The sequence below is a fragment of the Chrysochloris asiatica genome, unplaced genomic scaffold (assembly GCF_000296735.1).
Source record: "Chrysochloris asiatica unplaced genomic scaffold, ChrAsi1.0 scaffold00026, whole genome shotgun sequence".
NCBI lineage: Eukaryota > Metazoa > Chordata > Mammalia > Afrosoricida > Chrysochloridae > Chrysochloris > Chrysochloris asiatica.
Genome location: NW_006408544.1, coordinates 8,930,757 through 8,948,564, shown reverse-complemented (window position 1 = coordinate 8,948,564; position 17,808 = coordinate 8,930,757). Strand labels below are relative to the sequence as shown.

Sequence of the window (17,808 nt, the reverse complement as noted above, 5' to 3'; positions counted from 1 at the left end):
TTCCGGATTCCCCCGCCCTCACAGCTGTGCGCATGTGCGAGACCCGCCCTACCCCGGAACTCAAAACCGTTGTTGAAAACGATGTATTTAAACCCTCCGGATTCTGATCCTGGAGCGCAGGTGGCGCTCCTTAGAAGTTTAGGATTGGCTGAGCCTGGGACAAGTGCGGGGCGCTGATTGGCTGGTGGGCCAGCACACGGCGGCGACCTTGAGTGACGTCTCCATCACCGCCCTCGCTCTGGATGGCTGGGATTTCTGGCCACTCAGCAGACGAGGCGCGGGCTTCGGTTTCTCGAACGTATGTTTGCCGCCTCTGTTCCCGCGACCGCAACGTCCCAGAGGCGGGCCCGAAGTCGGCGGAGGCACTCCTTGGAGTTAGCCTCTGTTTCGGCCTAACAAACAGACCCAGGCTTCTGCAGAGGTTGCGGTGAGTGGGGCTTTGTCCTACAAGGTGACGGCTAGAAATGGATGAGGTTCTCTCCCAGGGATCTCTAGGTGGGGTCAGGGAAAGAACGGTGGGTAACTTCAGAGCCCTGTGGTGTGTTCAGCCCTCCAGGAATCTGGGCCGATGACCGGAACTACTGGGGGGAAGCTAAGTGGACCACAGATTCTTCTGTGAAAGAGGGTTACAGTTATTTCGTGCCACTGAAAGTTGCCTTTACTGAGAAAAATTGAAGACTGAGATCCAGTATTGCTAGTCTGCATTTCTTTCAGTAACTATCTAGACTGCTACATAGTAAGGAGTCAATTTTTGCAGTTTGTGTGTAGTGGAGTTATGGTGATACACTGGTTAAAGCGCTCTGCTGCTAATCGAAAGGTTGGTAATTCGAATCCACCATCTGTGGCGGGTGGGGGGCAAGGGGGAGATGTAGTAGTCAGCTTCTATAAAGATTTCCTTACAAGTTACTCCGTGGTGCGGTTCTAAAGCGTCACTGAAGTCAGCATTGACTCGACGATTTTGTTTTTTTTTTTTTAAGGGGGAATGGGCCGGGTAGGGGCTGGGTTGTCTAGTGGAAATAATATATAAACACAGTGTGCAAAGTTGTGTGTGAAGGCAGTGGTAGAAACACCACTATAGAGTCCAGGTGAAGTCTATATCAGAGGAGGTGATACTAGAGTAGGGTTGTAAAGGATGGTAGCTTAGCAGTGTATTTCAAATAAAGAGAACAGCTTGTGCAGACGCTCAAATGAGGGTGCAGAAAGAAGTCTACTGCATATAGTAGTTCAGTTTGGGATGTAGGATGCATGGATAAGGTGATAGCAAGGTTGGATTAATAGGATAGGACCGATTGTGAAGTCTCTGTGTCTAAAAAAAAAAATCCGAACTTTTAAACCAGGGGAATTAATTACTTTGTTAGATTTGTAAAGAAATACTCTTCTAACACCACTGTTAAGAGTTTTCAGTAAACCTGATTAGAGATCCATAGTAGAAACCCTATACAGGGTTGCTATGAGTCAAACCAACTGGAAGGCACTTAACAACAGAGCAGAAGGCATGGAAAGATAATTCGTATGGCAGAAGAAGGAGAAGAGAGAAAAATGAGTTCATGGTTTTCATGACAAGGTGCTGTGGGTTAATGTGCAGGACTGTGAAGTCAGTTTGAACCTCAAGGTTGGCAGTTCAAGCTCACCAGCTGCTCTTCAGAAACTCTATGCAGGTTTGCTATGGGCTGAAACCCACTCTGTGGCACTTAACAACAACAATGCCATTATCTGAGAATACATTTTGCTAGGCATAGATATTTGATGTTATTTTCCTTAGCTTTACCTGCTTGTGTGATATTTTGTCAGAATAAAATGTCTTATGTGTATTGCTTTAAAATGAAAAATTAATCAACAGGTGTAGGCTAAGCACTGGATTGCTAGTCGCAAGGTTTGAAGTTCACTTCACCAGCCGCTCTTTGGAAACCCTATACAGGGTTGCTATGAGTTGAAGTTGACTCAATGTTATTTAACAACAACGCAAAAATAAAGATGAGACAAATAGAGTTTTAAGACTGTTTTGTTTAAAGTAGAAAATTGGCCCTTTATATACATTCTAAAGTCCTGGTATGGTGCTGTAGGATAAGCACTGGACTGCTAACCACAAGGCCAGCGGTTCAAACCCACTAGTTGCTCTCAGAAACCCTGTACAGGGTTGCTGTGAGTTGGAACTGACTCCATGGCACCTAATAGCAACAGCAGTTATAGTTAATATGTTTACTGTTTTTGATGATAACCACATGACATAAAAAGGCTTTGGAAATTAAAAGCCTATATTCCATCCAGTCAATTGTGTCTTATAGTGACCCAATAAGACAGAATAGAACTGCTCCCTAGGATTTCCAAGGCTATAAATCTGTATAGGAGCAGACACCCTTAGCTTTCTCCCTTGGAGCTGCTATGGGTTTGAATCTTTCAACCTTATGATTAGCAGTCCAACACATAACCTACCATGGTGGTGGTGGTGGTGGTGGTGGTGTGCTGTGGAGTTGGTTCCCACTCATGGCGAGCATGTATAGGGTTTCTGAGACTGTAAATCTTAATGGGAGCAGAAAGTCTCATCTTTCTCTCATGGAACGGCTGGTAGTTTCAAACTGCTTATTCTGAGGTTAGTAGCCCGAATTGTAATCGCTGTACTCCCAGAGCTCCTTATAACCTACCGTAACATTAAGCCTTTGAAAGTCAGATGTTTCCAAAATGGACTTTTTAGGCAATCTTACAGGAGTACTTTCAATAGGATTTCGTACTTGTAAATATTTTCAGCCTCTCACTATATCTGAAATCTTTTTTTTTCTAAATGAACTTCTATACCTGTATTAATAACCTTTTTCTTTTTGTTATCTTGCTTCAGACAATTTCTTTTTATTAGAATTAAAATTGAAAGCAGGACCTAGGGAAATATAAGAATATAGGAAATATTGAGGTATAAAGAAAGAATTGTGATGTCTATATTTTTTTGTTTTGATAATATTAAACTGATTATTTTTAGTGACCAATTAGAAGTGAAAGTTAAAGGTATTTATATAGGAGGGTTTAGAAACAGTGGGAGTAATGAAATTTCCCAGAAAAGACATGTGGAGCCAAAAAAGAAAAAAAAAAAGATAATTGCTTTACATAAAGGTCTGTTTGTGGGGATGCAATATATATTTCCCATCTCTACAAGATTGAAGATTTCTGGATGAGTTTATTTGTTGTTGTTGTTAAGTACCATCGAGTCGGTTCCCACCCATAGCAACCCTGTATAGAGTTTCCAATAGCCAAAATTGTTCCTGTCTGCTGCTTTGTGGTTTTTGAACGCTGTGAGGCTTTTGTTAACATCTCTTATATTAATTTACTGGCCTGGTATTTACATTTGAGTAACAAAAGAAATGCTAATTGATTTCTTTAACTCTTTCAGGGAATCGCTAGGTAAAAATAGGATTTTCAAAATACATGATTGTTTGTATATCAACTTGAATAAAGATATTTTTTGATTTTTCCATCAGGTTTATCTATCATATGCAAGAAAGCCATGTTTTAGATCCTTCCCTCAGCCTGTAGGGATCCTATTAACTACAAAGTAACACTACATAATACATAAAAGTACTGCAACAGTTCTCCACTCTGGTGTAATGGCAAGTGCATAGTGGGCTTGGGCATCTGAAGACCTCCAATTCTAGGTCTAAATCTTGTCACAGGTGCATAACATTGGCAAATTCAGAACGTGCATCTTCTGTATACATATGTCTTCATGTGTGAGAGAGAAACATGGTTAAAATACTTCCTACTTACTTAGCTTACTTATTAAGTTGATGGTAAGAATCTTGAGGAATAATTCATAGGGAGAATGACTGAAGCATAAAAATTATTAGCAGAGTTCACATGCATTATATCTTATTAATCTATAGTATACTAAATGTAAATATCCTACATATTTTTGCATGTAATTTTGTTACTAAGTGGTTAAATAAAAAAACCTTGTTTTTATTGATAAGTGGTTATATCTTTGTTTTTGTCATTCATGATATACTTTTCTTCCATTTTTCAGTGTACACAGCATTTGAAATCGAATAAATCATTCACCAAATTATTATGGAGTGTGTAGGATCCCTGAAGAATGGCAGGTAAAGAAATATTTTTATAAAATGTTTTTTCATAGCTGTGCACATAACTTGGGAATGTAGGCTAGACTAGAAGAACATATACTAGCATCAGGAAATCTGGTTCCATATCCCAGTTCTACCACTTATTAAGTGGGTGACCTTAGTCAGATTGATGAACTTCTCTACTAAGCTTCAGATTCTTCATCTGTAAAATTAAGATGGTAATTTCTCCCTGAGTGCTGCAATTAGTTAAGGCCCATGGCTGCTAACAAAAAGGTTAGCGATCCTGCTTATCTCGAGGCATCTAAGAAGAAAGTCCGAGTCTTCTATTTTTGAAAAGTCAGCAACTGAAAAAAATATGGGGCACAATTCTACTTTGCCACACTTGTGATCTCCATGAATCAGAATTTTAATGACAACTGTTTTTTTTTATTTTTCCTTTTATGTCTAACAGAAAATTATTATGAAGAGTAGTCCTGGTATGCTGCTACAGAATAAACACTGGACTGGTAACCACAAAGCTGGCAGTTCAAACCTACCAGTCGCTCCTTGGTAACCCTATACAGGGTCGCTATGAGTTGGAACCAACTTGACGGTACTTAACAACAAATAAGATTATTGTAATAAAGAGCACCTAGTACATAGTAGAAACTTGTTGTTGAGTGCTGTCAAGTTGATTCTGACTCACAGTGACCCTTTATAGGATTTCTGAGGTTCTTTAAGTCTTTGTGGCAACAGAAAACCTCATCTTTCTCTCTCCGAGTTGCTGGTGGGTTAGGACTGCTGACCTGTGGTTTGTAGTCCAGCACTTATCCTATGGAGCCATTGTGTACCCCCAGTACATAGTAGAACACTCAGTAGATACTAGTTTTATTCCCTCTGTCCCTTATTTAGTGCATAGACTTATCTTTTTTACTGATGGAAACTTCTGGGGTGAAAATCCTATATCCTAGACAAGTGGGAAAGTGATTGGGTTCCTTTCTTCTTTCAGGCTATTGATTTCTTGACAAAAAAATTCACATTGGGTTCCTCAGAAGTCCCCAAGCCATTTCCCACTTAAGTAGAAAAGAGAGGAGGAGTTTGCCACCTGTCTTCAAATTTTCTCATTTTGTCATTAATATGAGAACCAACCAAATTGACTTGTATTATTAGGCACTTGTGTCATTTATTGCTTTTTTCCCCTTAGGGAAGAGTAATTAATGCATATGGGGTTGTTTTTTTTCCTTTCCTAACTATAATTGCATCCTTAGGGCTTTCTTTGTGCCAGATGTTCAAGATGAGGACAATGGGAAACATGATCTGAGGAGGCTAACGTATTCCTTTTGGTTTGATTTTGGCCCTTCTGTTCTACCCTACTACCACCTCTTAAATTAAAGCAACTGTGAATATTCTTTGAGAATATGAATGTGCCAACTTCTTTAAGTTCTTTTAAAGGTTCAGTTGTGGCGCTAGTTCAGTATGTTCTTTTTATTTAGTTATCAGATTGACTATAGTATCATATTTATTCCTTAAATTATAGGTAAGGTAGTATGCTCACTTGCTTTAAACTAATGTTAAGTACTGTTGAATCTGTTCCAACTCTTAGCAACCCTGTATAGGGTTTCCAAGGAGTAGCTGGCTGGTGAGTTCGAACCACCAACCTTGACATTCTAACTGACTTTGCAATCCAGTTTATCACAGTGTCACAATTATTTCTAGTATATCCAAACCTAGTTTATTTTGCTTGTTTAGTGACCTTGATTTTTAATAATTTCTTAATTCTGAAGCAGAATTTGGAATTTTTTAAGATTATTTTTTGTTGATGTGTGCCATCAAGTAGGTTCCAACTCATGTTGCTGTTGTTATTAGGTGCTATCCAGTTGGTACCAACTCACAGTGGCCCTATGCACAACAGAATGAAAAACTGCCACTGCCTGGTCCTGCGCCAACCTCATAATCATTGCTACGCTTGAACCCAATGCTGCTGCCACTGTGCCAGTCCATCTCGTTGGGGGTCTTCTTATTTTTCACTGACCCTACACTTTATCAAACATGATGTCCTTCTTCAGGGCTTGGCCCATCCTGATATATGTGTGAAGTATGAAACGCAAAGTCTAGCCATTATGGCTTCTAAGGAACATTCTGGCTGTACTTCTTCCAACACATATTTTTTTGTTTTGGTAGTCCTTGGTATTTTCAATATACTTTGCTAATGCCACAATTCGAATACAACAGTTGTTCTACAGTCTTCTTATTCATTGTCCAACTTTCTCATGCATGTGAGGCGATTGAAAATAGCATAGGTTGGGTCAGGTGCACCTTAGTTCGCAAGTTCGATTTCTTGATTGCTGCTTCCATGACCACTGTTTGTGGATTTAAATAAATTGAAGTCTTTGACAACTTCAATCATTTCTTTTTAGTATCATGTTATTTATTGGCTCAGTTTGAGGATTTTTGTTTACTTCACACTGAGGTGCAGTCCATACTGAAGTTGTTGTCTTTGATCTTCATGAGTAAATATTTTAAATCCTCTTTTCTTCCAGCAAGCAAGGTTGTATCATCTGTGTATTGCAGGTTGTTAATGAGTCTTATGCCAGTTCTGGTGTGCCACATTCAGCTAATCGGATGATTTGCTCAGCATACTGATTAAATAAGTTAGTGAAAAGACACAACCTTGGTGCACATCTTTCCTGATTTTAAACCATTTAGTATTCCTTTGTTCTATTTGAACAACTGCCTTTTGGTATAGGTTCCTCATAAGCACAATTAATTGTTCTGAAATACTTATTCTTTGCAATGTTATCCATAATTTGTTGTGTTTCACACAGTTGAATCTCTTTGAAAAACAAATAGGGTACAAGCAAACATATTTTCGGTAATTCTCTGCTTTCAGCCAAGGCTCATCTAACGTCAGTAGTTGTATCCCTTGCTCCACGTCCTCATCTGAATTCAACTTGAATTTCTAGCAGCTCCCTGTTAGTGTACTGCTGTTGTCTCTTCTGGATTATCTTCAACTAAATTTCACTGGTATGGTGCTGTAAGATAAGCACTGAACTACTAACTGCATGGTTGACAGTTCAAACCCACCAGCTGGTCCTTAGAATCCCTACACTATAGAGTTTCTATAAGTCAGAACTAATGCAATGGCACTTAACCAAGAACAATAAGAAATTTTACTTGCATTTGATGGTAGTGATATTACTTGATGAGTTTTGCATTCCATTGAGTCACCTTTCTTTGGAATGGGCACAAATATAGATTCCAGTTGATTGGCCAAGTTAACTGTCTACCAAATTCTTGGCATAGATGAATGAGCATTTCAGTCACTGCATCAGTTTGTTGATTTGTATTCCATCCATTGTTTTTTGTCAATGTCTTCAGTGCAGCTTGGACTTCTTCCTTCAGTACCATCAGTTCTTGATTATATATACCTTCTGAAATGGTTGATCGTTGACTGATTGTTTTTGAGACAGTGACTGTGTATTCCTTCCATCTTCTTTTCTTTTTATTTGCCTTCCATGTTCTTTTGATGCTTCCTGCATCATTCAGTATTTTGCCCATGGGATCCCTCAATATTGCAAGTTGAGACCTGTGATCTGTATTTTCTTACATCTTTTGGCTTGAGAATAGCTGAGCATGTTCTTCACTTTTCATTTTCTAACTCCAGGTCTTTGCATATTTCATTATAATGCTTGACTTTGTCTTCTCAAGCTACCCTTTGAAATTTTGTGTTCAACTCCTCACAGTTGTTATGCTGAGTTCATTGTTTCAGCTGCTGTGTCAGTTCATCTCATTGAGGGCATTTCTCTTTTTTTTGATTTGCTACTTTACCTAGTATGTTGTCTTCCAGGGACTGCTCCCTTCCTGATAACATGTCAAGAGTACATGACACTAAGTCTCATCATCCTTCCTTCTAAGGAGCATTCTGGTTGTACTTCATTATTCAGTATTCTTCATCAACACCAAAATTCAAAATAACTCTTCTCTTTGGTCTTCCTTATTCATTGTTCAGCATTCATATGATAGGAGGCAATTGAAAATCATATCCTGGCTTGACTGTGCCTTAGTTCCCAAACTGACATCTTTACTTTTTAACACTTAGATATCGGGCAGCGTATCTACCAAAGACAATACATTGTTTCATTTCTTGACTGCTGCTTCCAAGGTTATTGATTGTGGATCCAAGTAAAATGAAATCCCTGACAACTTTAATCTTTACTCCATTTATCATGTGTTTTTATTGGTCCATGTGAGGATTTTTCAATAGAATGAAGTGTAATACATACTGAAGGCTATAGATGTGGATCTTCATCAGTAAGTACTTCAAATCTTCACTTTCAGTAAATTGTAGGTTGTTACAGAGCCTTCCTCTAGTCCATAAGACATGTTTTTCATACAATTCGGCTTCTCAGATTGTTTGTTATCATACTGATTGAATAAGTATGGTAAAAAGATTCAACTCTGACTCCTACAATTTTTGATTTAAAAACACCCAATATTCCCTTCTATTCCAGTGACTGCCTCTTGATCTATGTACAGGTTATATATTAAGTATGAGCAATGAAGTGTTCTGGAATTCCCAGTCTTTGCCATATTATTCATAGTCTGTTACTATTGGAAATGCCTTGTCATTCAGTTAAGATCATCTGACATTAGCAATGATGCACCTTGTTTCATGTCCTCTTCTGAATCTGGGTTGAATTTTGGCAGCTTCCTATTATACTGCTGCAACTGTTTTTTAATTATCTTCAGCAAAATTGTACTTGCATATGATACTAATGTCATCGCTCAGTGATTTCTGCATTCTGTTTGATCACTTTCCATTTGAATGGTCACAGATATGGATTTCTTCCAATCTATTGACTGGTAGCTGTCTTCCAAATTTCTTGGGATAGACGAATGAGTACCTGCAGGTACTGTGTTAATTTTGAGACATTTCAATTAGTGTTTCATCAGTTCCTGGAGCATCAGTTTTATTTGCCAGTGCCTTCAGTACAGCTTGTTGTTAAGTGCCGTTGAATTGGTTCTGCCTCATAGCGACCTTGTATTGGGTTTCAAAGGAGCAGCTGGTGAGTTTGAACTGCCATCCTTGTGGTTCAGACCGACCTTGCGGTCCAGTGCTTTATCCCACAGTGACACACCAGGACTCCTCAGTACAGCTTAGACCTCTTGAAATGGATGAACATTGACCAATTCTTTTTGGTACATTGACTGTATACTTTGCATCTTCTTTTGATGCTACCTGTATCATTCAGTATTTTGCCTTCAATATTGCTGCTTGAGACATGAATTTTTTCAGTTCTTTTAGCTTGAGAAATGCTGAGTATAATCTCTTTTGGTTTTTGATTCCAGATCTTTGTGTATTTCATTATATGAAATTAGAGGAGAATAGACTTTGCTTAGTCTGCCTGAGCCACCCTTTGAAATTTTCTCTTCAGGTCTTTTACTTTATTACTTCTTCCAGTTGTTTTAGCTTCTTTAATTTAAAAGCAAGTTCTAGAGAGTCTTTTGATATTCACTTTTGTCTTTTCTTTCTTTCCTGTGTTTGTAATGACTTTTTCCTTTCTTCATGTGTTATAGTCTTGATGTCATTCTATAGCTTCTCTGATCTTTAGTCATTAATTATCAGTGTGTCAGATCTGTTCTTTCTCTCAGCTGAAATCCAGTTATTGACCATTTTAAATAAGACTATTACTATGATATGCACTATTATTAACCATTTTAAATAAGACTATTACTATGATAGTCTTATTTAAAATGGTCAGTAACAGTACATTTCAGCTGACCTATGCCTAGGATATTGATCCCTATGGGTTCCATTTCATTTTGACAACTTACAGGTGTTCCTAGATTTATACTTTGTACATTCCACATTTCGATATTAATGGATGTATGCAGATGTTTCTTCTCATTTTGATTGTAGCGTATCACCAAAATGTTTACTCTATCAGTGCCATTAAGGTCACCTTAATTTAGAAGAGGCAGTTCTCCCCAAGTCTTATTTTCAGTGCCGTCCAACCTGAGGGGCCCATCCTCCAGCACTATATCAGATAATGTTTTGCTGTTGTTCCATAAGGTTTTCAGTGCCTAACTTGTTGGAAGTAGACCACCGCTTCCTTCTTTCTAGTGTTAGTCTGGAAGCTCTGCTGAAACCTATCCACCATAAATCTCTAGCACAGGAAATACCAGTGCCATAACTATTAACATCACAGCAATATGAAGCTACCACAAATGAGCTATTAAGATTATCTCTTTGAACTCTCAAAAAAGCAGTTACCTTAGCCTTCAGAGCTGACTTCTCTACTATTAATGTAAACAACCCATCAGATCTTCTTTGAAGCCACTGTTTTATTTGGCCTTTGAACTGCAAAGTCACAGTTCAAGCTCACCAGCTTCTCCTCAGAAACTCTATCCAGGGTTGCTGTGGGTTGGAACCGACTTGACGGCACTTAACAACAACAAATAATGAGACTAGAGCTCCTGGTATGATGCTGTGGGTTAATGCACTGGACTACAAAGTTGGTTTGAACCACAATATCTGTGGTTCATGCTTACCAGCTGCTTCTCTGAAACCTATACAGGGTTGCTATGGGTTAGAAAGGACTCGACAGCACTTAATAACAACAACAATAATGAGACTGGCATCCTGATGTGGCACTGTAGGTTAAGCACTGGACTGCATGTTCGTATTGAACCACAATGTCGGTGGTTCAAATCACCAGCCACTCCTCAGAAAACCTTTACAGAGTCACTATGTGTTCAAACCTACTTGACAATACTTAACAACAGTAACATGAGACTGAGTCAGAACCAACTCAACAGTACTTAACAACAACAAAAATACCTTGGTGATCATGCTGATATTGAAAGACTAATGACACAGTTTCACAATGCCACTTAAGCTACCACAGTCTGACAAACTAACAGATGGAGTTGGAGGATATGGTTTACCACCTTGCAGATACATTGTAGTTAGTTCACCGCCAGTGCTTTCTTGCTTAACTTCTTATTGTGAATTGGGAGTTCTGGTGTGGCACAGTAGGATAAGTACTCGACCACAAGGTTGGTTTGAACTGCAAGGTTGGTGGTTCAAACTCACCAGCTACTCCTCGGAAGCCTTATACAGGGTCACTATGACTTCAAACTGACTTGACGGCATTTAAAAACAACAGCACCAACTGTGAAGTGAATGGAGGTTTACAGATCAGATCTTCAGTTTTATATTTGACAAATCATATACTTTGTTTCTTTTCAATGGTGGCAGTCCCCTCCATGTAATATCAGTTATCCCATATCTTCCCTGTGATTCTTCCATTCCCAGCCATTCTGAAATTTGTCCGTAGAAAGTTCACAAAAATAGAAAACCACAAATGCTGACAATGGTGTGGGAAGATTGGAACACTACTACACTGTTGATGGGCCTGTCAAATGGTGTAGCCACAGCAAAAAATGCTGCCCTTTTGATTTGAATAGTTTATTTTCCATAGTTAGTATATCTTACTAGTGCTGTTGTTCTCCTCCTCCCCCCCCACACCCCATCTACTGCTTGGCTGAAAATTGAGCCATAAGAGTGAGTTCAGTTCTGGAGCTGAAGAGTGACTCTAGGGCCCCTCCAGTCTTTCTAACAAGTAAGTCTGGTCTTTTTTTATACATATAATTTTCAGTTTTGTTCCGTGGTTTCTCCCACTCTATATCCAGGACCTCTAATGTGGTCCCTTTCAGAACAGTTGGTAGTGGTAGCCAGCAGGTACCATCTAGTTCTTCTGGCCTCAGCATCATAGAAACTGATGTTCACATGGTTCCTTAGTCCATTGGAATAATCGATTCCAAGTGTCTTCAGTTTTCATCACTTCTTTCCTTCAGTCCATGGGACTAGAACCCACAGCTGCTCTGTCTCTCCTCTGCCACCATCTTCTGCTGTCGCTGCTTTTCTAGGTAGGGATCTCATGCTCCACTCATGCTCTTCCTTCTTGATGGTCTGGGATCATCTGTTACTGAAATGAAAGATGGACTACTGCCCCCTTTTAGTTACACATCTTCTACAATTATAGGTGTGACAATCACAATTAATCCTGCTAACAATTATTCACAGTTGAATCACAAAATCCTATCACCATCAACTCCCTTCCCCTTTCACCAAATCCGTCTGGAAGAGAAAAAAACTATTCAGTGGGGATTCCACCTTTCCTTCCCTCCCCTATTCCTTTTCCATTGACGTTTTTCTTCTTATTATTTTTTTGAAAATGTGGAGTCCTGGTGTGGCGTTGTAGGATAAGCACTGGGCTGCTAACCGCAAGGTTGGTTACTCACCAATTGCTACTCGGGAAACCTATACAGGGTTGCTGTGTGTTAGAACTGACTCGACCAGCATTTAACAACAACAAAATTATTTCATGTAAAAGGAGACTTTATAAAGGTATCCTGTAAAATTTAGCACTGAGACCTTACTTTATACTGCCCTTAAATCTTTGTTGAGGAATTATTTATTGTGTATTTTTGATGCTTTGATAATTAACTTTGTGTGTTAGAAACTAAGATATGAGGTTTGGAAACACTGAAAAATAATTAAAATTTGAGAAGTTTCTGTGCTTCTCATAGTTTTATTATGTCAAGAAATTAGTATAGAAAGAAAATTTAAATTTAATTGTAAATTTATGGTTTATGCTCATTTTTTAAATTTTATGGTTATTAAAATAAAAAAAACAAAAAACATATGTTACATCCAAATTTGGAGTGCTTTTTTCTCTTAATAAAATTACAAATGAGTGTGCGTTTCCTTTTTTTCCCCCTTATACTTAATAAATACTTTTCAGCCTATCTAAAATTATGAATACAGTCTGGTAAAGTTCAGTAATTTAAAGATAGTTAACTGGTTCTTACAAAATATCTGTGAAGTTTGATTTTCCTTGTGCTTTGATTAAAAAAATGTTTTTTTTTAAGATTTACTTCAAGAATGTTTTTTTTTTAAGATTGACTTCAAGAATGGTACCTTTCTATTTTCCTCCATCAAAATGTGCGCTTTGGAACCAAACACCAATTGGAAATTTCACCTACTTACATCTTAATTACTACAGGTATGTTTTTCTTTTTAGATCAAACCAGTATAAACAGAAGTAATGAAAGAATATATAAGACAAAAATTGCTTACTTTGATCAATTATTCATTTGTTTTCTTTAAATTCTGAAGATCTCAGGCAAAATCATCCTTCTGCTTCCTCTTTTTTTTTTTTTTTTTTTTTTAAATGATTTATTGTGAATTATGTGACAGTTTACATGGGAGAACATTAGTTTTACATTCATTCTATCGTATATCGTCTCATTGCCATGGTTACAATCCCCTCCATGCAATCCTTCCCCTGTGCCCCCCAGGTCTTCAGCACACAGTCGCTCTCCCTCTCTGGGTCTAGAGTCTCCAGCTGCTCCATAGCTCCATGTCATCATCTCAGGCTCCATTTCAGGCATCACTGCTTCTCTGGGTAGGGTCCCGTTCTCTGTTCTTCTCCCTTGATGGTCCTAGGGACCTCCGCTCTTAGACTGAAAAGTCAGTCACTCCCCTCCTTGCTATAAAACGTCCACCCTTACATTTCCAACCCTCACAGTCAGTCCTGATAACAATTATTCACTATTGTATCACAAGAAACTCGTCTGCATTTCGTTGCATCAGCCCCACCTAGTCAGATTGAATACTACTCACTGGAGATTCTGCCTTCTTCCATACTCCTCTGGGTCTAGGTTCCCCCTTGAAAGCTTGTAAGCCAGTCATTTCTTGCCTTTGTAGCCCGTCACCCCCCATTTTGGGTAGCCAATGTCCAAGTTGCCCATCCCTGTCTACTCTGTGTGGAGGGGGTGGAAATGATTCTTGCTGTAAGGACTTGTTCCCTCTTTTGAGCTACTGCTTCCATAGGTGTAGGTCAAGTTCATCAATGTATGAGAATATATATATATATATTATTATTTTTTTTTTTTTCCGTCCTCTTTTTTTCTTCTGGCTGAGCTCTGATCATCCAGTCATCGAAGCCAGGGCAAGTAGGTTTTTTATTGTGAATTGAGTGAAACTTTGCAGACAAGATCGTCAGCTTTACATTCAACAAACTATATACTTTGTTTCATCTCAATGATTACAATTCCCTCACTGTAACAACAGTTATCCTACCTTCTCCCTGTGGCTTCTCTTCTACATCTTAGATTTCAGAAATGAAATATTTGATGTATACATACAAAACAAAAATTATATATATTCATTTAAATGTCCAAAGAGCACATTCAGCAAGCCAGTCTCCTGCCTGCAGGCACACAGCCTTACTCAATCCATGGGGCCTACAGCCAGTAGCTTCTTTGTCACTTCATGCCACCACCTCTGCCACCGTCTTTGCTGTCGCTGCTTTGCTAAGTAGGGATCTCACGCTCTACTTCTGTTCTTCCTGGGATCGTCTGTTCCTGAAATGAAAGATTATACTTGTATTTATACATCTTCTACAATTACAGTTGTAACAGTCACAATTAATTTGGATAACAGTGAGTCACAATTGAAATAATAAAATCTATGAGTTTTTTGTTATGTTTTAGTTATATTTATTAATTTTTTAAATTGTGAAGTATCTCAAACACAAAAAATTTAGAGGATAAATATAGCACTTACATCTCTTTCACCCAGTATTTGTTACTCAGCAACATCAGTATAATGTTCCCAAGATTCATTCATGTTGTTGCATGTATAAGGATTTTATCTCTGTATATGACAGACTAATTTTCCATTGCATGTGTATGAAACATTTTGTATATCCATCTAGTTTTGGGCATTTTGTGTGTTTTCTATCTTTTGCCTAGTAGAAAGTTTTGCAGTGAACAACCTATTTGAATCCCTGTTTGCCAGTCTTTTGGGTTTAGACTTAGGGGTGAGAGTCCTGGATCCTATGGTAATTTTATAGGTAAGTTTTTGAGGAATTGGCAAACTGTTTTCTACCACTTATTATCATTTTTTTTTTTTGGTAGTGTCTTGTTCCTTGAACATATTTTAGCTTCACCTGTAGATGCCTAAAATTTTGATCTTATTTTACAGTCTGTATTCAATAAGGCTGTGTTGTTGTAGTTGTTAAGTGCCATCTAATTGGTTCTGACTCATAGTGACCGGTATAGGTTCTCTGTGGCTGTACACCTTTGTGGGAGCAGAAAGCCTCATCTTTCTCCTGTGAGCTTTCTCATTGGTGATCTGTTTGTACATTTTAAAAGATATATTTTATATTTCAATAAACTGTGTGTTAGTGTTTCATGGAAAGGTTTCTTTTTTAAAAATTACTATATTTTAGCTGTAATTTGGAGAATAATCATATAAAACAGGTTTGTCTTTTTTTAAAAAAACAACAGTTATCTTTATTTTTCTAAAAAAATGATTATTATAGCAAAATAATGTATAGTACACAATAGTAGAGAATTTCATAGCTTTATTAAGATGAGAACTTTATATGGGGAAAAGTTCACTGTATAATTTGGCTTAGCTGCAAAAACATTAAAGTTATACTTTAAAAACTCCTTTATAGCATAGTAACTTCATATGTTGTGAAATGATTTTCTATAACCTTGACATTTTCTTCAGATAGCAAGTTTTCCTGTTTTAGCTGCCTTTAATTAGAGCTTCCAGTGACTTTAGTCTTCTAGATTTTGTGCTCTTGTACTTCAAGAAGACCTATCTTTGAATAAGCTTAGAAACTTTCTGCTAAAGTCATTATTTATGTCTTGTCTGCAGTATAAATGTTCAATGTGTACAACTTTGGTTCCATAGTTGACATCTTTATATAAGGAGTCTTCAGTGTCTGTATCCTCCATCTCCATGATTTCTTGTGTAGGTATAAAATAATTAACTGTAGATCTAGAATTTTCAGTGTGTACAAAAATGTCAATTATAGAGTTTCATGAAGTTCTTTAGGATGTAAGATCCACCATATTTAAATAAATTTTGTTATTTTTCAGAAACCCAAAACTTGTGGTGACTGAAAAGACCATCCGACTTGCTTATCGTCATGCTAAGCAGAATAAAAAAAACCTGCCATGCTTTTTACTGGGTTCTCTCACAGTGGATGAAGGTAGTATACTTAAAAAGCTCTTATGACTATAATAGAATTTATTTAGCAAACTGTTAGAACAAAAGTGGGCTTCAAAAAGTTCATGGAAAAAATAGAATAAAGGGATAAGAGTATTGTCCATAAATTTGAAAAAAAAAAATTTATTGTGAGGTGAGCAAAGTTTTACAGGGCAGCTAAGATTATCAGTTTTATATTCAGCTAATCATATACTTTGTTTCATTACAATAATTGAAAAACCCCTCCACGTACCATCAGTTAGCAGTATTTACTGTTTCCTTTAACTCTTACCCTTCTCCCTGTGTCTTCTGCTACCTTCATCTTTCTTTGCCAACATCCCTCTTGAATGTTGTCTGTTCCATAACCGATGTTATATGTGTATGTCCTCTGGCCTGTGAATAATTCCCATTCCCCCCTAATCAACATAGAAAGTTCCATTTAGGAAAAAAAAAAAAAAATTTTTTTTTTTCTTAACTTTTGCAACAGTGGAATGATCTCATCCAATATTTGACCTTTTATGACTGACTAATTTTACTCAGCATGGTACCCTTCTGGCTCATCCAAGTTGTTCCACACACTTTTTGAAACTCCTTCATACACCATGTGATGAATCTATGGACTAGGTATACTATTGTTGTGACCAAAGTGCTTTTCTCTGTATTCTTTAGATGAAGAAGGAGTGACATTGACTGTAGATCGCTTTGATCCTGGTCGAGAAGTACCTGAATGCTTCGAGAGAACTCCAACTGCTTCTCTTCCTGGGGACTTTTTGATTCCATGTAAAGTTGATACACAAGGGCTTTGTTCAAGAGAAATGGTAGTTCACAGTGCAGATGACTTCAATTCAGTTTTTAAGGTGAGGTCTTCTTGATTAATTTCATTAGTTTTTATTTAATGTAAAAGCCAACCTATGTATAGTGTGTTTTATTTTAACCCCTAGAAGAGAAGTATTTGTAATAATTTATGATTTAATAGATATTGACCCAAAATGTTTCTGAGAGCAGAGATATTAAGTAGGTGACATGGTTAACATTCCAGAATAAGAAACAGTATGAGCAAGATAGGTACGAGGCAGGCTGTGCTCAAGGTAACAGTAAGAGTTTGCCAGCTATATGGGCACTGAGACTAGAGTAGAACTTTGGCCAGACTGGCCATGCAAAGTTGATTAGTTTGAATTTTGCTATGTGGCAGTTTCTAAAAAGAAAAAAAATAATGTCCAGTCATGAATGCTTCATTTGATAGGGGAGGCCAGAGAAACCAGTTAGGACATTGTAGTAGGCATCTTTGCATTAATCGAGGGGGAGTGTATTAATCTGTAGTCCGTTTAGAAAGGACATAGTGAGATCAAGGAACAACAGACAAACTAACTTGACAATAAGGGTAACAGAGAAGGAATCAAAGAGAAAAGAATTTTAAATGATCTGCTCTCCCCCATGTAGTATGAGTACATCTTTATTGTGGGTATCATTATTAGAAACTTTTGAAGTAGAATGATGAAGTCAAACCAAAAAATAAGTAAAATAGTCCAGACATAAAACCAAACGGCCACCACTCGTCTGTCTGTCATGCTGTGCTGGTTTGAGTTGCTGTGATTCAGAGGACTATGCCACCGGTGTTTTAAATAACCAGCAGGGTCACCCATGGTGGAAAGGTTTCAGATGAGCTACAAAACAAAGACAGACTAGGAA

General features: G+C 37.8%; 1 protein-coding gene across 1 annotated transcript in view; it reads left to right on the top strand.

Annotated features, from left to right (window-relative positions):
- The first annotated feature begins 242 nt into the window (after window positions 1-242).
- The window catches only part of STIL (SCL/TAL1 interrupting locus), a 91,534-nt gene continuing 73,968 nt past the window's right edge, over window positions 243-17,808 (top strand). The window contains exons 1-4 of the mRNA XM_006839853.1: window positions 243-427; window positions 13,013-13,117; window positions 16,011-16,123; window positions 16,789-16,976. Coding sequence (XP_006839916.1) covers window positions 243-427; window positions 13,013-13,117; window positions 16,011-16,123; window positions 16,789-16,976 — 591 coding nt within the window. The remainder of the gene's footprint in view (window positions 428-13,012; window positions 13,118-16,010; window positions 16,124-16,788; window positions 16,977-17,808) is intronic.